The 26,551-nt window shown below is 42.5% G+C and overlaps 1 protein-coding gene across 1 annotated transcript in view; it reads right to left on the minus strand.

Moving 5' to 3' along the window:
* Positions 1–26,551, minus strand: part of LOC127584756 (calcium-activated potassium channel subunit alpha-1-like) — a 779,405-nt gene that overhangs the window by 587,111 nt on the left and 165,743 nt on the right. Inside the window, 2 exon segments of the mRNA XM_052041687.1 lie at positions 3,471–3,554; positions 3,556–3,633. Of these exon segments, the coding sequence (XP_051897647.1) occupies positions 3,471–3,554; positions 3,556–3,633 (162 nt within the window).

The raw sequence follows: 26,551 nt of genomic DNA on the forward strand, positions 1-26,551 counted from the left end.
TTGCATCTCAGTCTCATTGACTTGGCACCCAATCTCAGAACAGGGACATTAGCTTCAGTACAACTTTGCTATTAATAACTCCTTTCGTCAGTAGACCAGCCTCAGCCATCTAATCTAATTAAAGAAATACTGGTGCACAAGTTGGATCAGGCAAGAACTGGCAGCAAGTCTAAGAAACAAATCAAAAAATGGAAGCACTAGTGTCCACTGATTGCAAGGTTCTGAAGCTACAGGTTAAACATCCAATCGCAATTATTATATGAGGTTTGATTCAATTAAAATTCTTTTATTTTACTTTGATTTCTCTCAGTTGTGCTCTCCCTTTGGTGTGACTGCTCATTATATCAGGCAGCAACTAGGACATGCTGAAACATTCATAGTCGCTGCTCTGTTGCCTGGGTGTGCGATTTCAAGAGGAGACACAAGAGAATACAGATCCTGGAATCTGGAGCAAAAAAAAACTGCTGGAGGAACTCAATGGGTTTAGACTGCATCCGTGGAGGAAAATGGCAGCTGACACTTTGGTTCGTGACCCTTCGACTGTCATTTCCCTCCACTGAATGTGATTTTAAATCAATTTCACGACGAATGTTGGAACATGACTGATCTCTGGAAGGATCCAGGATCACCTTATCACTGCCTCTGCTTTTGAAATCCAATTTTGGTTCATTTCTCCGAGGAGACGGGGAGGAAGGAAAGTGAGCATTGCATTTTTTTTTATCAGCTGGCAGTTACCACAACCAGCAACAAGGGCACAGACCTCAGGCAGCTCTCCAACATCCTTCTCCCTTGCTCTCTGCATCTATGAACTCAGATTTGCACATTTCAACAGCCCTTGGTAACCAGATGTTGTCTGACTGATACTTCAGGATGAGCTGCTGGTCCATGTTCTGTTAGCTGATGGCAGAATAGAACATCAGGAAAACAAAAGTTATCACCCCAGCTGCCAGAGGTGGCAGCCGTGAGACACATACCAGTGCTTATAAACACAACTCCCAATGAGACGATTAAAAAAAACGGAGCAGGGAACTCAGGCTTTTAATCATACACTGCAAGGGTGAAGTGCAAATGATTCCAGATCCAAACCAAATCCTTAGTGCAAATTAGATCAAGCAGCATCCATCAGATGAAAGCCATGAATTTGTAACACTGTTCCTTGAGGATTGCAGTCTCAGGCACAGAGAAACAATCGGTGGCAGTGAACAATTGCCCATTAATCACTCAGTTAAACAAAGTTGAAATTTATTGAAGGTGCAACACTTTAGAAGCAAACATCCGGCCAATTATAAACATGTTCTCAAACACAAGAGGATTGAAATTACTGTTATTTGTTTCAGTGACATATGCAGCCTCAACTTTGCAAAGGGGCTTATGAAATTCTAGATAAAAATTTGTCCTGGTTCTGTCTTGGTAGGGGACCCCACTATCCATACTCACACAGGGCAACCTGTGATGACCATCCATGCATTGACTAAATGAATCACCTACGGTTATTCAAGAAATATTCTTCATCCAAAGACTTTAATGGAATATTCCATCCAGCAAACTGAATATAATCAACAGAAAGCCTTGGCTGCTCATTACTAAACATGTTGAAATTGTGGGTGGCTCTATATTCAGAAAAGTTATTTGGATTTTGACTCAGTTTAAGGTGAAACTCCTGCCTCTGAATTAGGACAGGCATAAGTCATTGGTTAAAGATACAAAAACAGGCCATACCAAAATATGGCCCCAATTCTGCAGGCAACCATTACCACATAACTAGTGCTTACAGTGGCTAATTAACCTATCAACCTATACCTCTTTGGGATGTGGGAGGAAATCAGAGTACCCAGTTACAAGGAGAATGTGCAGACTCCTCACAGACAGCACCAGAAGTCAGGATCGAATCTAGATCACTGGAGCTACAAGGCAGCACTTCCACTACCTGCATCCTGCTGCCCAGTTGTCACAGTACCTCGAAGGTATCACAACATATTTAGTCAACAACAACAATGGTGCATTTCGGAAGTGAATGATAGCAATACTTATAATTGTTTTGGCCTGATATTTGGTAATTCAGCAACAGTCTAACGTAGCTTCATAAAGTAGAGGACATTCTACCTACTCACAATGGATAGACAGTAATTTGAAATGAAATCACCTATTCCAAGTAATCTGTTACAGGCATAGATCAAGTGGATAGTCAGAGACTTTTTCCAGCGTGGCAATGGCTAACACGAGGGGACATAATGTTAAGCGATTGGAGAAAGGCATAAGGGAGATGTCAGGGGTAAGTTTTTTTTCACACAGAGAGTGGTGGCTGCATGGAACACACCGCTGGCAGAGGTTGTGGGGGCAGATACATTAGGGACATTTAAGAGACTCTTAGATAGCCACATGAATGATAGAGAAATGGGCTATGTGGGAGGGAAGGGTTAGATAGATCTTGGAGCAGGATAAAATGTCAGCACAACATTGTGGGCCGACGGGCCTGTACCGTGCTAGAGTGTTTTATGTTCTATGTTTACAAATAATTGCATGAATATTTGAGTGACTAAACAGTCAATCTGAGAAATTAAATGTAGCATTGCATGCATAAATTGGACAGAAATCTCCAACTTCCCAGTTGATATATATCATTTTGAGTTAGGCTTCCAGAGAATGTTCCTGAAGCAGGCATCAAACAACTTGCATGTAAAGGCACGAATACCAACAACACCAAATACAAAACTAATTTGCCTTTAACTCCATCACAGCAAAGGTAGTTTGTGATGAGAAAGCAAGATCAAGATGCAGCCCAAAATATGGCCCTTAAATAGATACCAAATGGAAGCAACCACAACAGACATTTTCAAGAGCAAACAGCCAGCAGAGGTGCACAGCTCAATGTGTGAAAGCAAGGTCTTTCAGGAGAGCTGCCCGCAGATGTCTTAAGCTTTCTGGTCCACTATCTGCTTCGTATCAGGAAGGTGATTAAGGACCAGACTCTGGCCACACTTATCTAGGCTAATGGAGGAGTCAAGTTTGTTGGCATGTCAAACGGCTGCGCCCTCATCCTCTATGTCCCCTTCTGCATAAAACCTCTTCTTGCTTTTATCTTGTATCTGGATAACTTACACTTGTAATGCCTAACTGCTTTTAGATAGGAACTTTGTAAACATTAGCAGCAATTGTTTGAGACAGATTATCAGGAAGCTAACCAGCAATGCAAATGAACAGGTACCACACAAAAATAAATCACTTGTCCCAACTTGTAATCATTGCTTTTAATGCTGCAAAACAATTAGTGTTGAACGATGCTCACAGTGTCTAGACTGCCCGCAGAAGCCTCTCATTGTTATTGGACAGCAATATGTCTTAACGATCTACCCATCTATACAGGGTTCAGCAGCAAGTACTCATTGACAGCAACACTATTTGGTGTCAATGTAATAACCTTAGCTGGACCACGCACACCAACATCGCGAGGAGTGAAAGGTAAGACTCACGAGAACTCGGCCGGTGAGAGTCTGGGCGGATATCATGACTCCGGCCCAGTCCTTTACAGAGGTCATCCAGCCGACCTCCCCCTTGTGGTATCTCCTCCTTATCATCCAGGTCCTGGAGGGTGTCGTCGCGCTGACTGGCTGCACCGCCAATTTTCTGTGCATCCTGGGAGAATCAAACAGAAGGACACAGAATTTGAGTGTGAATCAGTGGGACACATTTCAGAAGAAAAGTCAGCCTACTGCAATGCTCAGCACATATCAACCAAACCTCAAGAAGATTTGGTAAACCCATTATCAATATCATTAGAAGATTCTGAAAAGGTTGGCAGGATGGGTGGTGTGAGGCTGCTTCCCTCAGCCAGAGAGTTGAGAACTAGGAGGTAGAATCTCAGGACAAGGGGTCAGAAACTCAGGACTAAGGTGAGAAGGAAAACCTTTCACCAGAGGGAAGTCTCAACCTCAGGAAGGGGTGGATGCACAGGCACTGAGTGTATTCAATATTGAGTTGGACAAGAAAGGAGAGATAGAGGATCTGTCACAATCTTGGAAAATAGTGGAGCAGGCTTGAGGAGCCAATGTGGCCCACCTGCTCCTCCAAGATCCTCATTGGATTCTTCATTTCTCGCAGACTATGGTGGAGCAACAGTGGGCAGCAAACTGCATCACCAACAAACTGAGGATATAACGAGGCAGGAATCAGCAGCAACCTTCCCCAACCACTACCATATCCTACCCACAGTGAGTTACAAGGTCTCAAGTAGTACCAGGGGCACAGCAGAGAACAGGGTACTACCTCCCAGGCTCCCTTCCTCAGTGCACTACTGCCATCCAAAGGAAATATTAGATCATGGGGACGGTGCAATTTGAACCACATCTTCTGAGCAGTCAGCCAATGGGCAATGAAATTCAACCTACTTACTTGCCTGTATGAAAACTGCTTCCCTGAGAAACCTGCCCAATACTAGTGGGATCCTTCTTGCACAATCTACTGCCACCTCCCTACTAAGCCTGAACTAGGTCAGAAGAGGACATACCTCCAGAAAGGGGAGGAAAGGGGCAAGATTATCTTCCTGCCTCCAAGGAGCTGGGTGCTGAGCCCACACCTGCCTTGAACTGCTCGCCTTCTCAAGGTTCAAGGCCCCAAATGTAAGAGGTCCGACATTCTCACCTCACCACTGGCCCTGTGCCTATAACTTGTCTCTGGACTTTATGATTTCTTGCCTTTTAGGCCAAGAAGTTGGTTAGTGATTTAAGTGACTGGGAGTTAAACTAGCCCATTTCCAGAGCAGGAGTTTCTATTCTCAACACATGGATAGAAGAGTTTGGAGGATGGGATTCCAAATGATTCCTGCCTCCTTATAACCATGATTTTTTTTCTACAGTGTACTGCTCGCTGCATGCTCGGTATAAGAGAAGTGAGGAATCCCATGGGAATCTCAGGAGAGGAGGGGTTGGCCACTTAGTCCCTCGATCCCACTCTGACAGTCAGCGCCGTTGTGAATGATTTGCAGTGAACTCCATTTGTGCATTTTCCCCGTAGCACCTCAAGTAGGAGCAGGTCAGCCACACAACCCTCGACTCACTCCACCAGTCAACAAGCTGATGGCTGATCTGAACTCAGCCTCAGCTCCAATTTCCTGCCTGGTCCCCATAATCCCTCTCGGTTTCAATATACCCAGCAACTTGACCACCTTAGCTGCTTGGAAGAGAATGGGCTGGCACGGTAGTGTAGCGGTTAGCGTAATGCTTTACAGCGCCAGCAATCCGGGTTCAAATCCAGCCGCTGTCTGTAAGGAGTTTGTACGTTCTCCCCGTGTCTGCGTGGGTTTCCTCCGGGTGCTCCGGTTTCCTCCCACATTCCAAAGACGTATGGGTTAGAAAATTGTGGGCATGCTATGTTGGCACCAGAAGAGTGGTGACACTTGTGGGCTGCCCCCAGAACACTCTACGCAAAAGATGCATTTCACCGTGTTTTGACGTACATGTGACTAATAAAGATATCTTATCTTATCATGTTCTCCGAGTTTTAATTTCCCCTCATTTCTGTCTCAAATGGGTGACCCCTTATTCTGAAACCATATCCCCTTGTTCTAGATTCCCCAATGAGGTAAAGCATCCTCTCATTTTATACCCTGGTAAACTCTCTCAGAATCTCATGTTTCCAAATAATCAAATCTCATTCTTCTAAACTCCAGTGAGTGTCAGGCCAATGAGAGCAACCTTTCTTCATAAGACAGCCACTTCAACCTGGTGAACCTTCTCTAATCCACACACAATTCAAAAACAAAGCACAGCTTTGAGCAGGGCACACATACAGACATTTTGACAATGGAGACACAAGAGGCTGCAGATGCTGGAATCTGGAGCAACAAACACTCTGCTGGAGAAACTCAGCAGCATCTATGGGAGGAAAGGAATTGTCGACGTTTCGGGTTGAAACCCTGCATCAGGACATTTTGACAAACCTGAGGTTGTCATTCATGTAAAATGGAAAGTTCCATGCATTCCGCCCACAGGGATATAACTGCCAGTGAAGGATGCATATATCTCCCACATTGAAGGTTTCTTCAGGACTTCTGAGAAACAGGCACCTCCAGATTCTGATCTTTCACTCTCACTCTCCACCCCCACTCACCCAGCCATGAGTAAATATTAGAGTTAAAGGTTTGTGGATTAAGTAGCAACAATGGAGTTTATCAGACTTTGAGTAGGGACACCGAGATCATTTCATTTCTTTTGACTAGTCACAACTTTGGGGAAAATGTGTTCTTGGCAAATGACTCCTGCTCCTATTTGCTATGTGTGTGGCAGCTCTATACTCTTAACTGTTGACAGTTACAGATTGACCCAGCAATGGGCAGCTCGGGGTGAGATGCGGTTATCAGTGTCTCACAGATTAGAGTGGCCAGCCAGCAATTGGCATCCACTGGCACACACCAGACCCAAGCAATGCGTCACCCAGCTCACTGGCAACATCATCATCATTTGTTTTGATTTTCAACTAGTTGAGGACAGTTTATGCTTCCTAATGATGAATTCTAGGATGAATTCAAACTGCCCATTATGAAGTGTACAAAAGCAATTCGCAAAACCTTTACTTTGATGCTTCAGCCTGTAACGAGCTCAAGATTTCCTTAGTCAGCTTAGCGTAAGCCTTCCAAAAATAGACTCCTTCTATTTAAAGAACTCCTTCACCAACAAATAGCACACAGTCATCTTATAGTTAATTCATTCAAACAGACTTCCCAATAAATTTCCTCACTTGTTGATAGAACCTGCAGGAACTGATTATCGCCGTGTCAGCTGATCCCGACCAGCCATGGCAAGTTAATACTCTTATCAGAAATGACCACTAATGGGTACCTGGAAAGCAAGTCCCAGTCCAGCATTAAGCTCGGAGCTGACCGTGGGGACCAGCAGTTTGACCTGGCATTTAGCGTTGCCTTAGAAAATGAGCCGGTAGAGTAACGTCAAATGAGTGGAGAGAATGGTGAGAAAATGCTGATAGGATGTGGGGTGTGGTGGGTGAGAGGAGAGAACAGAGAGATGGAGAACTGGGGAGGGGAGGAAGAGGAAGGAAAAAGGCAATGTACCCTTCCTCAAACTCCATGGCACCTCATCAACATTCTGCAAGTGATCTACTCAAAAATAAAATCGAGGTGCCTTGAATGCACCACAAGTATAAGCCTTCTTTTAATTATCTTTCACATTGTTCCCTTACCCATCAGTTCTTCTGAACTATAATTGTATCTTTGCATCAACCTGACATAGTTTAGAACTCATGTCATAACTCACAATATGTAACTCATTTATTTGCTCTTGTCTGATCCCAATCTTCCCCAGTACTGACTCGAGACACATTTTAATTGGAGTGCTATGTTCTGAAGCAGCATACTGCTGACAGGTCACAAGTCCTCAGCCAACTTTAGTGCAAATGATGTTTCCATTCCTTATACAAGCAAGGGATAAGATCAGGGAGAAACCAGAAAGCAGCACCCAGCTCAGTGACTGGCAAGTGTGTTGCACATAATGGAGGGATCCAGGATTCTTTACAGAGGGCCAAGAGACACTCCTTCACTGCTGAGAAATGGAACACTGCACACAGCCTTTAAATACTCTGAAACTCAATAGCTTTCTCCAAACTAATTCAGATATTAGACAATAACAAAACCCACATTTTAACATTAAAAAATAGGTTTTGTACTGCATTTGCAAGCTGTGAGAACACTCCATGATTCATAATTCCTAACCCTGAATATCATCATAAGAAACAGGCGCAGGCACTCAAGCCTGTACTGCCATTGTGAGTCATCTTACCTCAGCATGTTCTGATGAAGGGTTCCAGACTTGAAACGGTAACTGTTTCTCTTTCCATAGATGCTGTCCAACCTGCTGAGATTTTCTAGCACTTTCTGGTTTCTATTTCATTTAATGTTGGTGTCTGCTCCAGTCCAGATTGTCTGAAATAACTAACTTTCAGAGCTCCCGGCCAGCAACACTGCCATTGGAACAAGCCATTGAATGCATTCACTGTAAGTTAAGTAGTTTTCACCAGTAGACAGATTCAACCTTCACTCTACTGCGGACAAGGTGAAGGGACAGAATTTTTTGATTCCATCTACTGGTGAATCTCCTGTGGTCAGTCAATGACTCAACCACTTGGTAACATACAATGGGCAGAATATGATGGAAAATGGTAATTGGTAACTGATAATTGGTTTATTATTGTCACCATTGGGCCATGCCATCTTATCGCAGCTTCAATCAGGAAGGAGGTACAGAAGCCTGAAGTCCCACACTACCAGGTTCAAGAACAGCCACTTCCCTTCAACCATTCCGTTCTTGAACCAACCAGCACACCCTTAATCACTGCCTCGGTATAGCAACACTATGACCACTTTGAACTACAAATGGGCTTTGTTTTTCTTGTTCCAATTGTGTTCCTCCTTCTTGTTAAAATTGTGTTTAATTTATATTTTCTTTGTGAATGCTGCTTATTTGATGCTATGTGCCTGTGATGCTGCTGCAAGTAAGTTTTTCATTACACCTGTGCACACACGTACTTGTGCAGATGACAATAAACTCAACTTTGACTTTGTACCAAGATATAGTGAAGATCTTTGTTTTGCATCACAAGCATACAGATCATTTCTAAACACAAGTACATCGAGGTAGTCCAAGGGAAGAGCAATAACAGAATACAGAATTATAGTACAGTTACACTTACAGAGAAAGTGCAGTGCAGATAGACAATAAGGTGCAAGGGCCACGATGCCCGAGCACCACCAGCTCAGCATTTCTCCCGGAGGAGCCATATCCTGAACTTTGTTGGGGTTTTGCCCACGCTGTTCTGACATTTGTTCTGTGCCAGAGTGCAAGCTTTCTGTGACTCTCCCACTACACTTCCCATGGGGAACCTCTCTGCTGAACCTGCACTGTTACAGCAGGGAAAGGAAGACCAAATATTTCAATGGAGAGAAACAGCTCAGAGGTACATGAAGGAAAAGGATGACCTTGAATTAATTCAGTTTACTTCAAAACCTTTCATAGTTTTGAAGTGTTAGTCTTTTGTTTTTAATGACGTTTTAATTATATCATTGATTTTAATACTTTCTGAATGATTCCCTGCACCAAGATGTTAAGCTTCACAGGACCACACCACTTAGCACCCTTTTGGGCCTACCAAGTGAAACTTTGCTACCACTGGTTACCAAGATTCAGCAAACCCTGAGACTGACACCAAAATGGCCCCTAGTTCAGCACCTCACTGGGGTGGACATGGTTGGAGGGGGGTGGGGGGGTGGGGGGAGGGTAAAATCTTCCCCATTGTCTTACTGTGTCGTTCAGGTAATTGGGCCACAAGGTACAATTAGACATGCAGAGGTCAGTTGGAGGTCAGACCCTCTCAGGCACATCCTGAGGTTCACACGAACATTACAGAAACAGTAATTGGCCAATCAACTCTTTGTGGCTGCTCCATCATTCAGTAAGGCCGACCTTTTACCTCAGTGCTACTTACCTGCACTAACACCACATCCTTTGATCCATCTAAAAATCTTTTGATTTCTGTCTGGAATATACTGAGCAACCAAATGTCCACAGCCTTCTTTGGCTGAGAAAATTTCTCCTCAAGTCTGTCCTGAATGGATGTCCCCTTATTCTGAAAGGATGACACCACAGCCAGGATAAACATCAACTCTGCATCTACTCTGTCAAGGCCCTTAAAAACTTTGGCCACTTCAATAAGATCATCTACTATTCTGCAAAACTCAAAATAAACTAGGCCTATTCTGCTTAATCTTTCCCTATACGACAAACCCAACCTCCCAAGAATAAGTCTGGCGAGTCACTCGCTCTGTTAGAAGTATTTCCTTCCTTGGGGAGGGAAACCAGACCTGTTCAAAACTTTCCAGATGGAGTCTCACCAAGGTCCTATATAATGAGAGCAAGATGTCTCCACTCCTGTGCAGTCGTAGAGTCAAACAGCACAGAAACAGGCCCTTCAGCCCAACTGGTGCATGCCAACTGCTAGTCCCATTTGGCCCATATCTCTCCAAACCCTTCCTATCCATGTACCCGTCCAACTGTCTTTTAAATGTTGTTATTGTACCTGCCTCAACCACTTCCCCTGGCAGCTCATTCTATATATGTACCACCTTGTGTGTAAAGTCGTTTCCTCTTAAATTCCTATTAAATCTCCCTCCTCTCACCTTATATCTATGCCCTCAAGTTCTTGACTCTCCAACCCTGGGAAAAAGACTGAGGCACTCACTCTATCTCTGCCCCTCATGATTTTATACTAACGTATACACACTGATGCTAAACTCCTCTTTCAATAAAGGTCACCAGAAGCTCAGGCCTGGTCAGTACTTGGATGGGAGATCAACCAAGAGGACCTAGGCTTGTAGACTGGGAAAGCAAATGACACAACCAACAGAGTGAATTCAGTGTAAACCTCAGTCATACTGCATTGTATGCACTTCATAAAGAGACGAAAAGAAGAATTATTTCTGAAGACTAGCAGAGGTAAGAAATGACCCACTTTTCTCTCTGTATCCGTAACGAAACACAATGGAATAGATAAATCTGCAGCTTCATACACGTTGGCAGACATACATCTCCTGTGGAAAATTGAGGCAGCCTTTGTACTGTAGCTGAAGAGGCAGAGGGGTTGCTGCTGAGATTTGTGGGCAGGAAAATACACACAGCTCCACCAACCAGGGTGTAGAAAAGAAATTTTTTCAGAGACAGTGGAGCCAAAACTTAATTGGAAATTACACAGAAGCATGAGTATTCAGTGGACACACAAGAGACTGCAGATGCTGGATTCTGGTGCAAAATAAACAAACTGCAGGAAGAACTCAGTGGGTCAGGCAGCATCTATGGAGGCAAAGGGATGGTCAACATTTCGGGTTGAGGCCCTGTATTTCCTCTCTTGAAATAAGAGGTCATCCATTCAGGACAGATGTTTTTCAGCCAAAGAATAGTATGCTTTTGGAATTAAGAGTCCTGTGGAGATTTAGATGCTCAGAATATTCAAGAAAGAAATCAAGAGACTTTTGGATGTTAAAGGAATCAAAGGATATGGGTCAGTATCCAGGGTACATCAATAGGTACATTATTTCCCTCACACATTGCAACTCTCGATCTACATTCTGCCCATGTTTCACTCCAGGATGAATCAGAATCAGGTTTATTATCACTGACATATGTTGTGAAATTTGTTGTTTTGTGGCAGCAGTACAGTGCAAGACATAAAGATTACTATAAGTCACAAAAATAAATAAATAATACAAAAGAGGAATAATGAGGTAGTGTTCATGGGTTCTAAGATTTGTGAGGCATTCTGTCATCTGGTTAGAGCACATTTTTATATATATATATACTGAGGGCCAAGAAAAATAAAATTTGAAAGATTAAACTAATTTGCAGTTTTCTTTCCCCCAAATCAACTCTCTATGCTGCTGAGTGCTACTTGAATGAACATGTTTTAAGTTCACAGCTTTTAATCAAAACTTCACTCCTAACAATTCTCACAGAATTTGGTTTCCTCGGATTAAAATATTTTTAGCTGTTTGCTCACAGTATAGTTTAGGACCCTGTGGTTAGTAGATTTTGTCCCTATTTGCTACTTGTCACATTCCCCATGGGTTCAATTAGGATCAGTTGCTTGTTTCAAAATGTGAAAATAGATTTATTCTTGATTTTGCCGAGTAGAATGTGAGCCTGACACTTGGCTGACGTAAACCTCAATCCCCAAATGTGGCTCCTCAAGTCTACTGGACACTGGTGAGTATGAAACACACAAAGTTTTCACAGGCTTCCTAAAAAAAAACTGCTCCATGCTTACTCAACATAATATCTCTTCCAACACAATCCTCTGAAGGCTCACCCATTGTCTAACTTGTCGACTTAAGCATCTGTTGTGATGGAATCATAGAGCACAGACACAGACAATTCAGCCCACCAAGTTTATGCCTACAATTAACCACCCATTTACACTAATCCTACACTAACCCCAACTTGTTTCCCCACACATTCTCATCATCGCTGTCTGTAAGGAGTTTGTACGTTCTCCCGTGTCTGCATGGGTTTCCTCCAGGTGCCCCGGTTTCCTCCACATTGCAAAGACGTACAGGTAGGTTAATTTGGGTTTAAAATGGGCGGCGCAGACTCATTGGGCTGGAAGGGCCTCTTACCACGCTGTAAATAAAATTTTAAAAAAAAATTTAAAACTCTACCACTTACCTACACACTGGAAGCAATTGCAGTGGCCAATTAAGCTACCAACCCGCACTTTTTTTGGGATGTGGGAGAAAACTGGAGTACCCAGAGGAAACCCAAGAGTTCACAAGGAGAATGTGCAAACTCCACACACACAGCACCCAAAGTCAGGATTGAATCCAGGTCTCTGGTGCTGTGAGGCAGCAGATCTCTGCTGCCCATATCCTATTGCCATTTTTTTTGTTGGTCTAGTTTCAAAGTATCAGGAATCACACTGAGAACGTACCAGCCAATATCTCTTCAGAGAGAAGCTAAAACATCAGTCAATTGTGGGCCTTTTGCACCACATGTCACAATTCTGACATGAATCTATATTTAAACTATGCTGATAATAAAAGTACCATGTGTTAATGTAGTTTGAACTGTGCACAGTTTGGTTTTGTTTAGAAGGAATATACTTGCATTAAAGGCAATTTAGGGAAGGTCCCCAAGGTTGATTCCTCAAATTAAGTGGCTGACTAATGAAAATCAATTCAGCACACTGGGCCTATTCTCACTGGAGTTCAGAAGAATGACAGGTTATTTTATTGAAAGTTTCAAAATTCTGAAGGGTCTTGATAGGGCAGATGCTGAGAGGATGTTTACCTTTGTGGGGGTATCTAGAACTTGGGATCATAGTTTCAAAATAAGGGATAGTCCATTTGAGACAATTTCTTCTCTCAAAGGATTGTGAACCTATGGAAGTCTCGACCCAGAGAGAGATGGAGGCAGAGTAACTGAGTATGTTCATGGCTGAGAAAGAGAGATCTTTGAACTTTAGTGGAATCAAGGATTATGGGGAACAGGGGTCAAGATCACATCGGCCATGATCTCAATGATTGGCAGAGCAAGGCTGAAGGGCACGAGTCATCAGTTGAATGTGAACCGAGTTACATTGGTTTGGGGCTGCACTATTCCACATTTAACTGAGGCAGGTCACAGGTTTTCTCGATGTGAAACATCCCTTTGGGTCCCTCATAATTTTATTAACAAACATCCTCCTGAAATATTAGTACGTTCTTTGACAGCACCAAGGTGCTAACAAGCTGATAACATTGTTTTAATTCCTGTTCATTTGTTCAGGGGCAATGTAATTACAAGTGAATCTGTGAATGAATACATAAATGGATTAGCATAACCCATTTGCTATCACCTTCTCAACTTATTAAATTGGAATTTACACAATGTATTCAGAATTTCCATATAATTGAAATGGAGTAGAGACAAGCAACTTATCAATTACAAAGACCCCAAGCATTGCTTTTCTGGGACAGAGCAACTCACAATTGCCTCTTCCACTCCATTAACCTCATTGGTCGCAGTGGGGTTTTCCTGTGCATTGGAGAGTTCAAACTCAGTGGAGTGACTGCTTACCTCAATCTACTACAGTATTGTCCTCTTATTCTTCAGTTCCCCTCACCAATCTCCTCACTTATTGCCTTCCAGCTGTTTGGACAGCTTGCAGGAACAGAATCTCCCATTGGAACATTTTAATTCCAGCTGTTAACCCCACTTTCTCAGCCAATTCACTTCATTCAAGTGTAAAGATTCTGTCAGTCAGTGAGGTGAAGGAAGGGTGTGGTTGGATCATGAAAATTATTAAAAATATTTCCAACAAATGAACATTTTTTGGGGCAATCCTCATCATTAACCCAGGAGAATCATATTCTGATTTCATAGAATGAAAATTGGGGTATGAGCTTAGAAAAGCAGCTAACATAATCAAAATCCCTACCCACCCCAGATATTCTCTCCTCTCCTCTCCCATCAGGCAGAAGATACAAAAGCCTGAACGCACGTACCACCAGGCTCAAGGACAGCTTCTATCCCACTGTTGTAAGACTATTGAATGGTTCCCTACTACGATAAAATGGACTTTTGACCTCACAATCTACCTCGTTACAACCTTGCACCTTTTTGTCTGCCTGCACTGTACTTTCTCTGTAACTGTAACACTTTATTCTGCATTCTGTTATTGTTTTACTTTGTACTACCTCAATGCAATGAAGTGATCAGTATGAACAGTATGCAAGACAAGTTTTTCACTGTACCTTGGTACATGTGACAATAATAAACCAATTTACCAATTTACTAATTATTTTATGAAGCCCTGCCTCTAACCTGAAGCCTTATATGGGAAAGAGTAGATCATTGCCTGGGCTACCGCACTAGATGCGTGACCTGTGCTCCTGTTTTGGAAGACTCCATGGTGCCTTGGAAGTCACCAACCATACACATGGGTGTGCACAACCAACTGGCTTTCAGACTATAACAATAAGACAGGGCAGAGCATGGAAATGAGCAACTCCACTCAGGTACAAAGAAAGGCATGTGCCTGGAATGCACCGCCAGGGGTCGTGGTGGAAGTAGATACAATAATGGTGTTTAAGAGGCTGTTACATAGGGACATGAATATGCAGGGATGAAGGGATATGGATCAGGTGCAGACAGAAAAGCTGGTTTAATTTAGCATCGTGTACGGCACAGACATCTAGGGCCGAAGGGCCTGTTCCTGTGCTCTACTGTTCTTTGTAGGAATTTTAGTTTGATCATTTGTGGACGGGCACTTTAAACAAGACACATACATACATGTAGGTATTCTTAATGACTGGGGGGTTCAAGCTCCTGCCCCAATTCAAGCATCACAAAGGCTTAAAAAAATACTGCTCTTCATCCAGCATAGACATTTTCGGTGGTCTCAATACTTAAACAATTTTCATATAAATTTCAGTCTGAGTTTGTTCAATGCTCAGCGAAGTTTATTTTCAATTTTCTGTCAGTAATTACAAGCACGTACAGACAGTCTCTTCCTGGCAGTGATATTTAAGCATCAAGATATCCAGACTGTCGAAAGATTAATTGTGCTTTCAAATGTAGAATAATGTCCAAAGGTCCTTTAAAGCTGAGAATTGAAAACAGCCTAACTTATATTGGAGGATTGGGAAAGTTGGCCAAATTCTTAGTAACTATGCAGAAGATTCTAGTGATTCTACCATCATTACCCTCTGGAAGCCAATGCTACTGACTCTGGAGTTAGATGCAAATCCCACCCAGTTTCCCAAGGGGACCAGGTGGAACATATTGAGATGGATCGCTATTTAAACAGACCACAAGCTGTAAAAGGAAAACCAAAAAACGGATTGGAGAAAAGGTAATTTTTGCTCAAGGTTATGGCTAACACTGTTCGTACACCTGCTGCCAATGAAGTAAACACAACCTTTAAGCAGAAGTGGATCACCTTCAGATAGTTTCTAATAGCACCTCATATCTCTTTGGAAAAAGCGTCACTGTGATAATTGGGCACTAATAGCATAGGATGTACTTACAACAAAAAAGTTATTTCATCTCGATAATTATATTCACACGTTGTTTTTCAGTAACATTGTAAGTTAAAAATGTCATATTAGAATTGCCGGTGCTTCCTTCGATAAAATAAATGGATCACATAGAGAGACATGGGCTGGAGGAGACACTCCAGAATTAACCTAGCCAGCACACCAGAGATCTCACAACATGCTGTCTCACTGGGTTACCCTGCACATAAATCTCCTTAGAAGGGATACAAGATTGGACTGATTTTAGTATCACTAATTCCTTTGAGGACAGTGTGTGGTCCCTTTGAAAATGGAAACATTTGGAGGCATCAACTTGGCTCAGTAACTCTTCCCCTAATTGCTTTGTAAAAGAAATACATAATAGAGGCTATTTAAAAAAAGGTTCACTAGTGTACTTGCAGTGTGTGTGTGGTGTGTGTGTGTGTGTGTGGTTGTGAGAGTTTGTTTGTGTGTGTGTGAGCGCGCATGCACAGGGTATTGGCCCAAGTTTGGGGGATTCATCACCCATGCCACAGATTGGATGAAGAGGAAAAGAACTGCCATTCTATTTCTTAGCCCTCATTTGAAAAGGTTTTGAGTGTATAAAACCACAACCCCAGAAAGTTCCTCTGATGAAAGATTTTCAACCTGAAACATGAACTCTGTGACAATGTCTGCAGATGCTGCCTGAAGTGCTGCATGTTCCCAGCATGTTTTTGTCCTTGTCTCAAAAAGCAAATCACCATGGGTTAAAATACATACTTTTTTGAATTTCTAGCTGTTATCACATTGGTGTTTGTGTGAGATGACTGTCCATAAGTTGTTGCTGTTTCCCACCTGACAATGCTCACTTACACCTCAAAAGTACTTCATAGAAGTGTCTTGGGACATAGATTATGTAGGCACTTTGCATAGACAAGGCTGGCTTTCTTCAAATGGCCATTTAATGTCACCCATAATTAGACTAAGAACAATTACCAACACAAACATTTTCGTTCCTTCTTTGATATAAAATCTGAAATTACGCAAGCATATTCAGTTTCAAATTCTCCAAATGAAATATGACAGGGATGGTGCTGAAAATCTTTGGTGCTAAAAATTTTATTGATTTAGTGAAAAACACAAAGTGCATCTCCGTGCCAGACAGCTCACAGCAACATATCCGTCAGAGGGGTAATTTAATAAGGCAATGACTCTGGCAGCTAAGCAACAGGCAGCATGGAGTCACCATTTTGGTGAAAAGTATGGACAGCATTGTCCAGTACACTGCAATCATGCTGCCACATGTCGCAAAATTCCTCAACACCCAGGAAAAGAATCAGTCATCTGAGGAGCTTACAAAGTCACGTATCATCAATAAACGTTCCTTCAGTCTTAAAGCAATATGGAACATTTAACTAAGTTCAAGGTGCAGGTTTTCAAAAAAACTATTTCTGCTATTGTAAGAGGCCTGTTAAATGTAAGTAAATCTCACTGTCTACAGAGTAAATTCATCACACCTTCATCTTAATTTTCAAACGTAAGAAATAGGAGCAGAGCCAGTATTTGGCCCCTGGTGCTTCACATCCATTCAATGGCATCTGATCTTGGGCTCAGCTGCACCTTTCTACCTGGTCCCTGTTAGGAATTGTTCGACACAAGACATTCTCCAAGAGGTTTGGAGGTAGCAGCCACCAATACAACTGAGAGCCAGTCTTCATGAACTATTTCAAAATATAAACTAGAAGCTGTAATCACTTTTGACATTAAAAGGACAGCTATCTGAACTCACAACAACTATCTGCAGAGAACAGCCTACTGGTCCACAGCAGGAGACCACTGAAGAGATATGGTGTGTAAGCTGACATTTATGCACTAGCCAAACTTAAGACAATGGCCTATGTTAATTGACCTACATCAAACCAGACATCAGACATCCTCAGCTAATTTATTTCTCACAAAGAGATAATGGAAGGTTCCAGATCAAACTGAATATTTTGTCACTTAGCAAACATTTTGTCATAGGCATATTTACTCTGTTAATCAATAACTGGGTATTTATTATCCAGAGAGTCAGCCCTCACAACATGAATTTTGAGTGCCTGGAGTATTTGTCTTTGAAAGCTTTCAGACCATCCATGTGAATTACTTTATCCCACAAAGGTGTTTGAATATCCAGAGTTGTCTTGACAGTCAAAATGTACTCACATTGTAAGTATGCAATCCGATGGAACATTTGTCTACTTCTAAAATATTGAAGTAAACTATGTAACTGTAACTAATGGAACAATACTTAATCACATGCTATTATCTCTGTTCTTAAGAGTATTTTGAGCTCAGGGAGATTCTCCTGGGGATTCTTCCACCATGTCTCCTCTATGTGTCTTCTTGTTGTGCTGAATAAAGACCTCTAACATCTGCATTTCCAGTCTCCATGGCTCATTCAAAGTCACAACGTTCCCTGTTACCCTTGACTCCTCAAAAATCTATCCATCTCATGTCTCAATCTTGGCAGCTCTCGAGTAGAGATGTTCAAAGACTCACAACCCTCTGAGAAGAGAAACTCTTCCTCATCTTCACCCTAAATAGTTGACCCCTTATTTAGAAACTATCCCTCGCACTCTGCTGTTAAAAAAAACCTTGTTTCTCCACACACAAATGGATCCCATCCATCGTATACTGAATCCCAGGGAGGGACAGATGCCTTAAGTCATAACACCTTGAGCCAGGAAGACCCTGCTTCAAGCAAATATTTCCGATGGCCCCACCAATGGCACCGTGCTCAGCCAAAGAAACATCTGGGATAAATCTAAACAACTGACCTCCCTGTCTTGTCACTGAACACAAAGATTCATAATCTCAACATTTAGAAGTAGATGCAGGGAAGATGATTCCTCTGGGCAGGGTGGCTCAAACCAGGGGTCATAATCTTAAAATAAAAGAGTCTGTCATTTAGCACAGAGAGGGGAAAAGATTTATTCACTCAGAGGGTGGTAAGTCATTGGAATTCTCTACCCAAGTGGACTGTGGAGATTCAGACTATATTCAAGACAGAGGACAAAAGGTTTTTAGATATTAAGGGAATCGAGGGGGGTGCTCAGGTAAAAGATCAGCCATGAGCATAAAGATAGGAAATAAGTAGACAAAGTTCTGCTCTCTCTCACTCCAACACGCTCCAGTCAATGAAATCAATGGTTTAAGTCCATATATTTCATGGAGAAGTCATTAGCATGGTTCATCATTTGGCAGAGACCAAACACTTTGAAGCCACTTTGGCTGTATCCAGCAAAGAAGACTGAAGCTATCTGTACGTTTTGGGCATCAGAATATGATGAGCAGCAAGTACAAGGGCTTGGGATCACATCAGTCATCGAGTCATAGAGCAATACAGCACGGATACAGGCCATTCAGCCCAACGAATCCATGACGACCTGCATTCGGCCCATTTCCCTCCAAGCCCCATCCCTGCATGTGCCTATCCAAGTGCTTCTTAAATGATACTTTTGTACCTGCCTCAACCATTTCCTCTAGCAGCTCGTTCCATATCCTCACCACTCTCTGCATGAAAAAGTTGCCCCTTTTAAATCTTTCCCCTCTCACCCTAAATCTATGCCCCTAGTTTTGGACTCCCCTACCCTGGGGCAAAGATTGTTACCTTCCACTTTTTCTGTGCTTCTCATAACCTTAAATATTTCTAAAAGGTCACCCCTCATTCTCCTACGTTCCAAGGAATAAAGACCTACCCTGGCCAACCTCTCCCTATAACTCAGGCCCTCGAGTCCTGGCAACATCCTCGTAAATCTTTTCTGCACTCTTTCCAATTTAGCCACGTCTTTCCTTTAACAGGGTGGCCAAAACTATATACAGTACTCCAAGTGCAGCCTCACCAAAGACTTATACAACTGCAACATAATGTCCCAACTCCTATGCTCAATGCCCTGACTGAAGGCCAGCGTGCTAAACGAATTTTTCACCACCATGTCTACCTGTGATGCTGCTTTCAATGAATCATGCACTTGTACCCCGAGGTCCCTCTGTTCCATGACACTCCCTGGTGCCCTACCATTCATAGTATACTGTAAATCCTACACTGGTTTGACTTTCCAAAATGCATCACCTCACACTTATCTGTATTGAAATATGTTTGCCACTCCTCGGCCTACTTCCCTAACTGATCAAGATCCCCCTGTAATCCACGACAACCTTCTTCACTATCAGCAACACCACCTAATTTCACGTCATCTACAAATTTACTGACCAAGCCTTGTACATTTGCATCCAAATCATTTATGTAAATAAAGAATAACAAGAGTCCCAAGAGCGACCCCTGTGGCACACCACTAGTCATCTGAGGAAAGCAAAAGCCATTGTTATGGTTAATGAAAATTCGAGATGGGGTAGTGGCGGGGGGGGGGGGGGGGGGGGGGGGGGGGGGGGGGGGGGGGGGGGGGGGGGGGGGGGGGGGGGGGGGGGTGGGTAGTGGTAACTTGAGAATGTGTAGATTATATGGAGCATTGAACACTTAACAAGATAGAGAGAGCCATGCGACAACTCGTAGACATCATGTTACATGAAGTCATTTGATGTTTATTGTGTTTGGAACATAAAGAGTTCACCACCGCCAACTCCGGTGAATAGAAGTGAATCAATGACAGGCAGCACGACTCCCTCTGCGACACAGACTATGCAACATTTTGTGAGCCAATCAATAATTCAGAGTCCTAAATCAGCATGGTGCTTTTATACCTTGGCCTCAGAAAGTATAAATAAAAAAACAAAGGATTTGACAGCCATCGACAGAGTTATAATGGAATCTTGTGCTATAATTTACATATTTAATTAGTACTGGTCCATTGCTCCACCAGCTATCAAACCATGCTTTGACATTGAGGAAGGCACTTTCCATGTTGTTACAAGGTACAGCAGGTAGCTGTCAAGACTATCCTTTCCGAATTACATTACTAGCAAAGCTGTCTGGTGCTTTTGGCTAATCCTATACTGAAGTCTGCACAGCAAGCCAGGGTAATGTGTGTTTCATATCAACCTTTCCCTATTTTTCCATAAGCAAATCACCCAAAAAGCATTCTAGGATGGATGGCAAGAGTTTTGGCCTGTGACCCTACAGAATCAGCTGAACTCAGATACCATCTTTGGTGAGAGAAGGGTCAAGCGCAGTGTTGGCTCAATGACAATACTCTCGACTTGTCTACCCTGTGGTTGAAGTATAAGATTTTATGGAGTCACCTGAAGAAGGGAAGAGGCCAACATTCAACCCTCAACGATTATCCATAAAACAGATTAATCATTATTTATATCAGTGTTCATTCTGGAACTTTACAAAAAGGCTGACAGATTTCCCAACATTCCAGCATAACTGCACTGGCTTTTAAATGATTTAGACATTGTAAAAGATGCTATATAAATAAGGTCTCTTTATCCTGCAATGAATGGACTTCTTGAGTAATAGTTGAACACCAACACATTTAAGTTCAGGAAAATGAGAAGTTACCTAATTCAAACATAAGTTTCTGAGAGGTTTGACAGGATGGACTCTGAAAGGATGTTTCTCCCTTGTGGAGAAATCTAGTACAGAATAAGGGGGCACCAATTTAAGACCTGGAGGAGGTATTTCTCACAGAGGCTTGTGGAGGTTGAATGATATATGTTCAAGGCAGAACCGGTTGGATTTTTTTTTTGAGTGTTATGGGATCAGGCAGGAAAGCAGACACAAGGCCAAGATTGGATCAGACGTGACTGGTATGGCAACTGCTCTGCCCGAGACCACAAGAAACCACAGGGGGTTGTGGACATGGCTCAGCACATCACAGAGACCAGCCTCCCCTCCATGGACTCTGTCTACACTTCTCGATGCCTCAGAAAGGCAGCCAACATGATCAAAGACCCCTAAAACATTCTCTCTTCTCCCCCTCCCATTGGGCCTGAAAGCACGTATCACCAGACTCAAGCACAACTTCTATCCCACTGCTATAAGACTATTGAACGGACATCTTGTACAATAAGATTGGCTCTTGACCTCGTGGCTCACAGCCTTGCACCTTATTGTCTGCCTGCACTGCACTTTCTCTGGAACTGTAACACTATATTCTGCATTCTGTTATTGCTTTTCCCTTGTACTACCTCAATGCATTGATGTGATGAAATGATCTGTATGGATGGCATGCAAAACAAAGTTTTTCACTGTACCTTGGTAAATGTGACATTAATGAACCAATTTACCAATTATTTGATTGAACCACTGGCCAGCCTCAAGGGACCATTTGGTCCACCCATTCCTATTTCTTATGTTCTCTCTTTCAAACCTTGGCTAACACTCTGAAGGTCACTGTATTTCTGAAAAGGTGTAGTCAGTCCTATCTTCATAATCAAGCATGTGATTAATACTGGAAAGTCAGTTTTGTTGTAAAACAAAACTTTGGTCTTCTCTCTCAGATAAAAAGAGAATGTCTCAGAGAGGGAGTGAATTTATAAGCAGTGCTTCAAACACCACCTTTCATCCGAGACTGAGATAACTGCGGTTTCCTTTCCTCAACAGCCGATTTAGTTAGATAAGCATTCAACAATATACAGTGCTGTAGTGCTCAGTGTAACGCTACTACAGCACCAGTGACCTGGGTTCAAATCCGGCCACTGTCTGTAAGGAGTTTGTACGCTCTCCCTGTGTCTGCATGGGTTTCCTCCGGGTGCTCCGGTTTCCTCCCATATTCCAAAGACGTACGGGTTCGGAAGTTGTGGGCATGCTATGAAGGTGCCAGAAGCATGGCGACACTTGCGGGCTGCCCTCAGAACACTCTACGCAAAAGATGCATTTCACTGTGTGCTTCGATGTACATGTGACAAATAAAGAAATCTTATTTTATCTTATCTTACAGTGGTTGCTTGGAGACATCACCCACAGGAAACAACTGGCCAACATTACGTTTGGAAGTCAATGATAGATGATCTCCCAAAGGCATCCATGAGCTCTGGGGGTTAAGGAGGGAACAGGATCGAACTTTTCCTCAGGGCATAAAAATGTAGGGTAGAGTGCAGAAGAAAGGCAATTGTGGAGGAGTAAATAAGCAAGTATTAAATAACTTTATTCAAAAATACTGCAAAACTCTCAAAATTCCCTGCCATTGACATTAATATATTGCTCATGCAAAGCAACATCTGGGAATAGTTCACCTTTCCCATCAATCTTAAATCCACCAACTTTCTTCAGCTTAATACATAAACAAAAGCCTTTTGGAAAAGCAGTCAACGTTCATATAATTCCTTTCCTACACTTCTAACTTGCTGTACTTTTATAAAGTAAAAAACATTTCCTACCTCCTAGATCCTTTATGTGGCAAAGATCAATTCAATTGTAGCTGGATATCAGAACACCTGTTTGTCAAGGTTTTGTTAATGCATTTAAACAAAGCTCCTTTTCCCAGTGGGCAGCGTGAGCTAATTTCTCTAGATTATAACCAGAAGCAAATGGCCCTCAAGGAAGACAAGGAATGCAATTCACATCTTTAGCGTACTTGCATTCATTCGATCAACCACTATCAATCAATGCTAATTTCAATGCCTCATCGTATTTCATATATATCCTTATGGAAGCTTTAAAACATTCCTCTCTTCTGCCTGCCACTTAACTTGAGTTTCAAAATATCAAAGAACAAATTACTTCCAACCAAATGACCCCTGACCAACCTAATGAGAAGAAGGTGGAGGGATATGGGCATTCTGTAGGTAGGAAGGAATAGCTATGTCCCACACATTGTGAGCGAAAGGGCCTGTTCTATGCTGTACTGTTCTATGTTCTAATATTCAGTTATTACTGAAAACAAAATCAGGCAAGGAAAAGATCACAAAATAGAAAATACAACCTTTCCCTCCATACAGATTCCAGTAAGGTGTAAACAAGGGATGTAAGAGGTGACTATGTTTGAGGTTTGGAATTTGGGAGAGCACTCTTTAATTTCACAATATGGGGGAGACTCCACTAGTGAACACACCTGGAAGAAAGCGCCTTGATGTATAGAATAACCACCTGTAGTTGGCATGGTGAGTAGATCACAACGCCATGGATAAAGTCATCCTTCCAAAATCCTGCAATTATTGCAGCACAGAAGAAAGCCATCCAATCTACTGAGTCTGTGTCAGCTCCCTACAGAGTAATCCCTTCAGTCCCATCCCCCTGCACTTTCCCCCACTGTCTTTCCAATTCTTTTTGAATGCAAAAATCAAACTGCAGGAGGAAATTAGTAGGTCAAGCAACATTTGGGGAGGAAAAGGCTATTACCTCCCAACTCCACCCCTCCCCTTCCTCGACCTGGCTCCTTCCGCCCATCATCCTTCACCATTCCTCGGTCCACCTATCACCTACTGGCCCTTGCTCACCATTCCCCCCCCTCACTCCTTTACACTGGCTATCTTCCTCTCCACTCTTCCGTCCTTATACAGGGTTTCAACACAAGGCATTGACAATTCCTTTCCCCTCAACAGATGCTGCTCGATCCACTGAGTTCCTCCAGCAGTTTCTTTTTTGCTAAATGTTCCAGCATCTGCTGTCTCCTGACGAAGGCCCTGATTGACTCTACTTCCACCACTCCTAAGACCATAAATTCCAGATCAGTACTCTAAGAATTTTTTCCTAGCCTCCCCCCTCATACATTTTGCCCAAAATTTCACTCATCTCATGGTCCTTGAACCATCTGCTGGTGGGAACAACTTCTGGTTTACGCCAGCTAAACCATCACAATCTTGCGCACCTCCCTCAAATCTTCTCTCAGCTCCAAAGAGAACAACCCCAACTTCTCCCAGTCTAACTTGTACTTGAATAACTTTATCCCTAGAACCATCCAGTAAATCTTTCCTGTACGCCCTCTAGAACTTCCACGTTCTTCCAGCGTCATGTTGACCTGAATTGGACACAATATTCCAATTGTGGTAGAATCAGAGTTTTATAAACTTTCAACATAACTTCCATTCCTTTTGCACATAATATCCAAACCTATCACCTTCCCATTACAGATTTATTTTACATTTATATGGAGGAGGATTCAGCAATGCATTTAATATTTCATCCACAGAGAGTATTTCCAACAGTGTGCCACTCTCCCAGTATGGCAATGAAAGGACCAATCAATTGTGTACTTTGGTTGAGATGGAAAGGTTTGACAGATAAGATAAAATGAAAGTTATTTCAAGAACAAAGCAGTGAAGTTTTAGATGAAAAGATTTGCAAGTTGAGAGGAGCAAACAACTTACTAGGCAAACAATGAAAGGACACTCCAGGGACTGAAGGTAAGTTAAGTTCTGGAAGAAGTTACAACAAATAAATGCCAAATGTGAGGACAGCAAGGGAGTGCGAGGAATTAGAGGAATATGAGAACAAACAAAGAAAGGAATGAGATAGGAGGAGATGGAGAGAAGCAAATCCAAGAGATAGAAATGCAATAGAAGCAGAGACCTTCCCCAGATTCAAACCAAAGAGCTCATTTCTCAAATGAGATTTTAGATTGACTGGAGTACAGAAATTGTCTTGGTAATGGTTTAAACAGTTCACAAATATTACCAGGTATTACCTTTGGGAGGTAAATCCGTACATATTAATCAGATGAGAAATTCTATCTGGGTTATAAATATTTAAAGTACACTGGGTCTTTGGGTTCACGGAAAAGCGTGCACAGGAACTTAATTTACTGACTTTTGCAGGGAATGTATACACATCCTTAACATTGTGTGGCAGTGCATGCGTAGGCTCATTGCGGGGCATTTAATTCAGTCTATTAACGTGGTGGAGGGGGAAGGGGGGATGGGAGTTTTTCTGTTTCCCCTTGCCTTCAGCTTCCTTGAATAAATTTGGCCCATGTGCCAGTGTTACAGTCATTAAAGAGTCACCTATCAGACGCCAAAAAAGGACTACAAATTATATGGGAAAAATATCCATAGTGATGAAGTGTTGTGTAGGTCAATGACTGGATTTAGTTTATCTACTGTTTAGCTCTATTTAATTACAATGTGGATATTACCCAGGTTTGTCCAGTTCACAAAAAATACAGGATAAATCCATTCCAGTAATGGCCAAGCAGTCTACTTTCAACCATGAAAGTGATGGAAGCCACTGTAGACAGTGCTGTCAAGTGGCAATAACTCACCAATAATTGACTCAGCTACACCTAACTTGGGTTTCAACAGGACCACTTGGCTCCAGATATGATCCAAACATGGACCAAAGAGCTGAATTCCAGAAGTGAGGTAAGAACGACAACCCTTTACATCAATACAATCTTCAAAAAAAAAGTGGCATCCAATGTACCCTGGTAAAAATTGAAGTCAATGGGCATCAAAGGAACAACAGTCCATTACCTAGAGTTATACCTCACACACACACACACACACACACACACACACACAGGTAATAGGTCTATCATTCCAGCCCCAGAACATCACTGCAGGAGTTTCTCAGAGAGTTGTCCAGGTTCAACCATCTTCAGCAGTTTCATCCATGACCTTCCTTCCATCATAAGTTCAGCAGTGTGGAACTTCATTGATGACTCAGTAAAGTTCAACTCTTTCACAGCTACTCAGCAAATACAGTAGACCATGCTTACATGCAACAAGAACTAGAAAACATTCATGCAGGGCCTGATAAATGGCAAGCAACATCAATGTTATAAAAATACAAGGCATTGACCATCTCCACCAAGACAGAGTAAAAGTCTACCCTTGACATTTAACGGCATGACCATCATCCAGTCCCCTACCATCAAGACTGAGGGGGCCACTAATGAGCAGATGCTTAACAGGACCTGCCAAATAAATACGGTGACTACATGAGCTAATCAGAGACCAGTGTCCTGTGCGTGAGCAACTCACACCTTCCTACCCCCAAGGCACTTCTAACACCTGCAAGACATCAGTCAGGAACCTGACTGAACGTGTTCCAGGCCTACATGTGTACAACTCCAACAAGTTCAAGAACCATGCAGGAGAACGCACTCTGCTTGACTGGAATCCCATCCACCACCCTGC

This window comes from Pristis pectinata, chromosome 30, assembly GCF_009764475.1.
Source record: "Pristis pectinata isolate sPriPec2 chromosome 30, sPriPec2.1.pri, whole genome shotgun sequence".
Lineage (NCBI taxonomy): Eukaryota > Metazoa > Chordata > Chondrichthyes > Rhinopristiformes > Pristidae > Pristis > Pristis pectinata.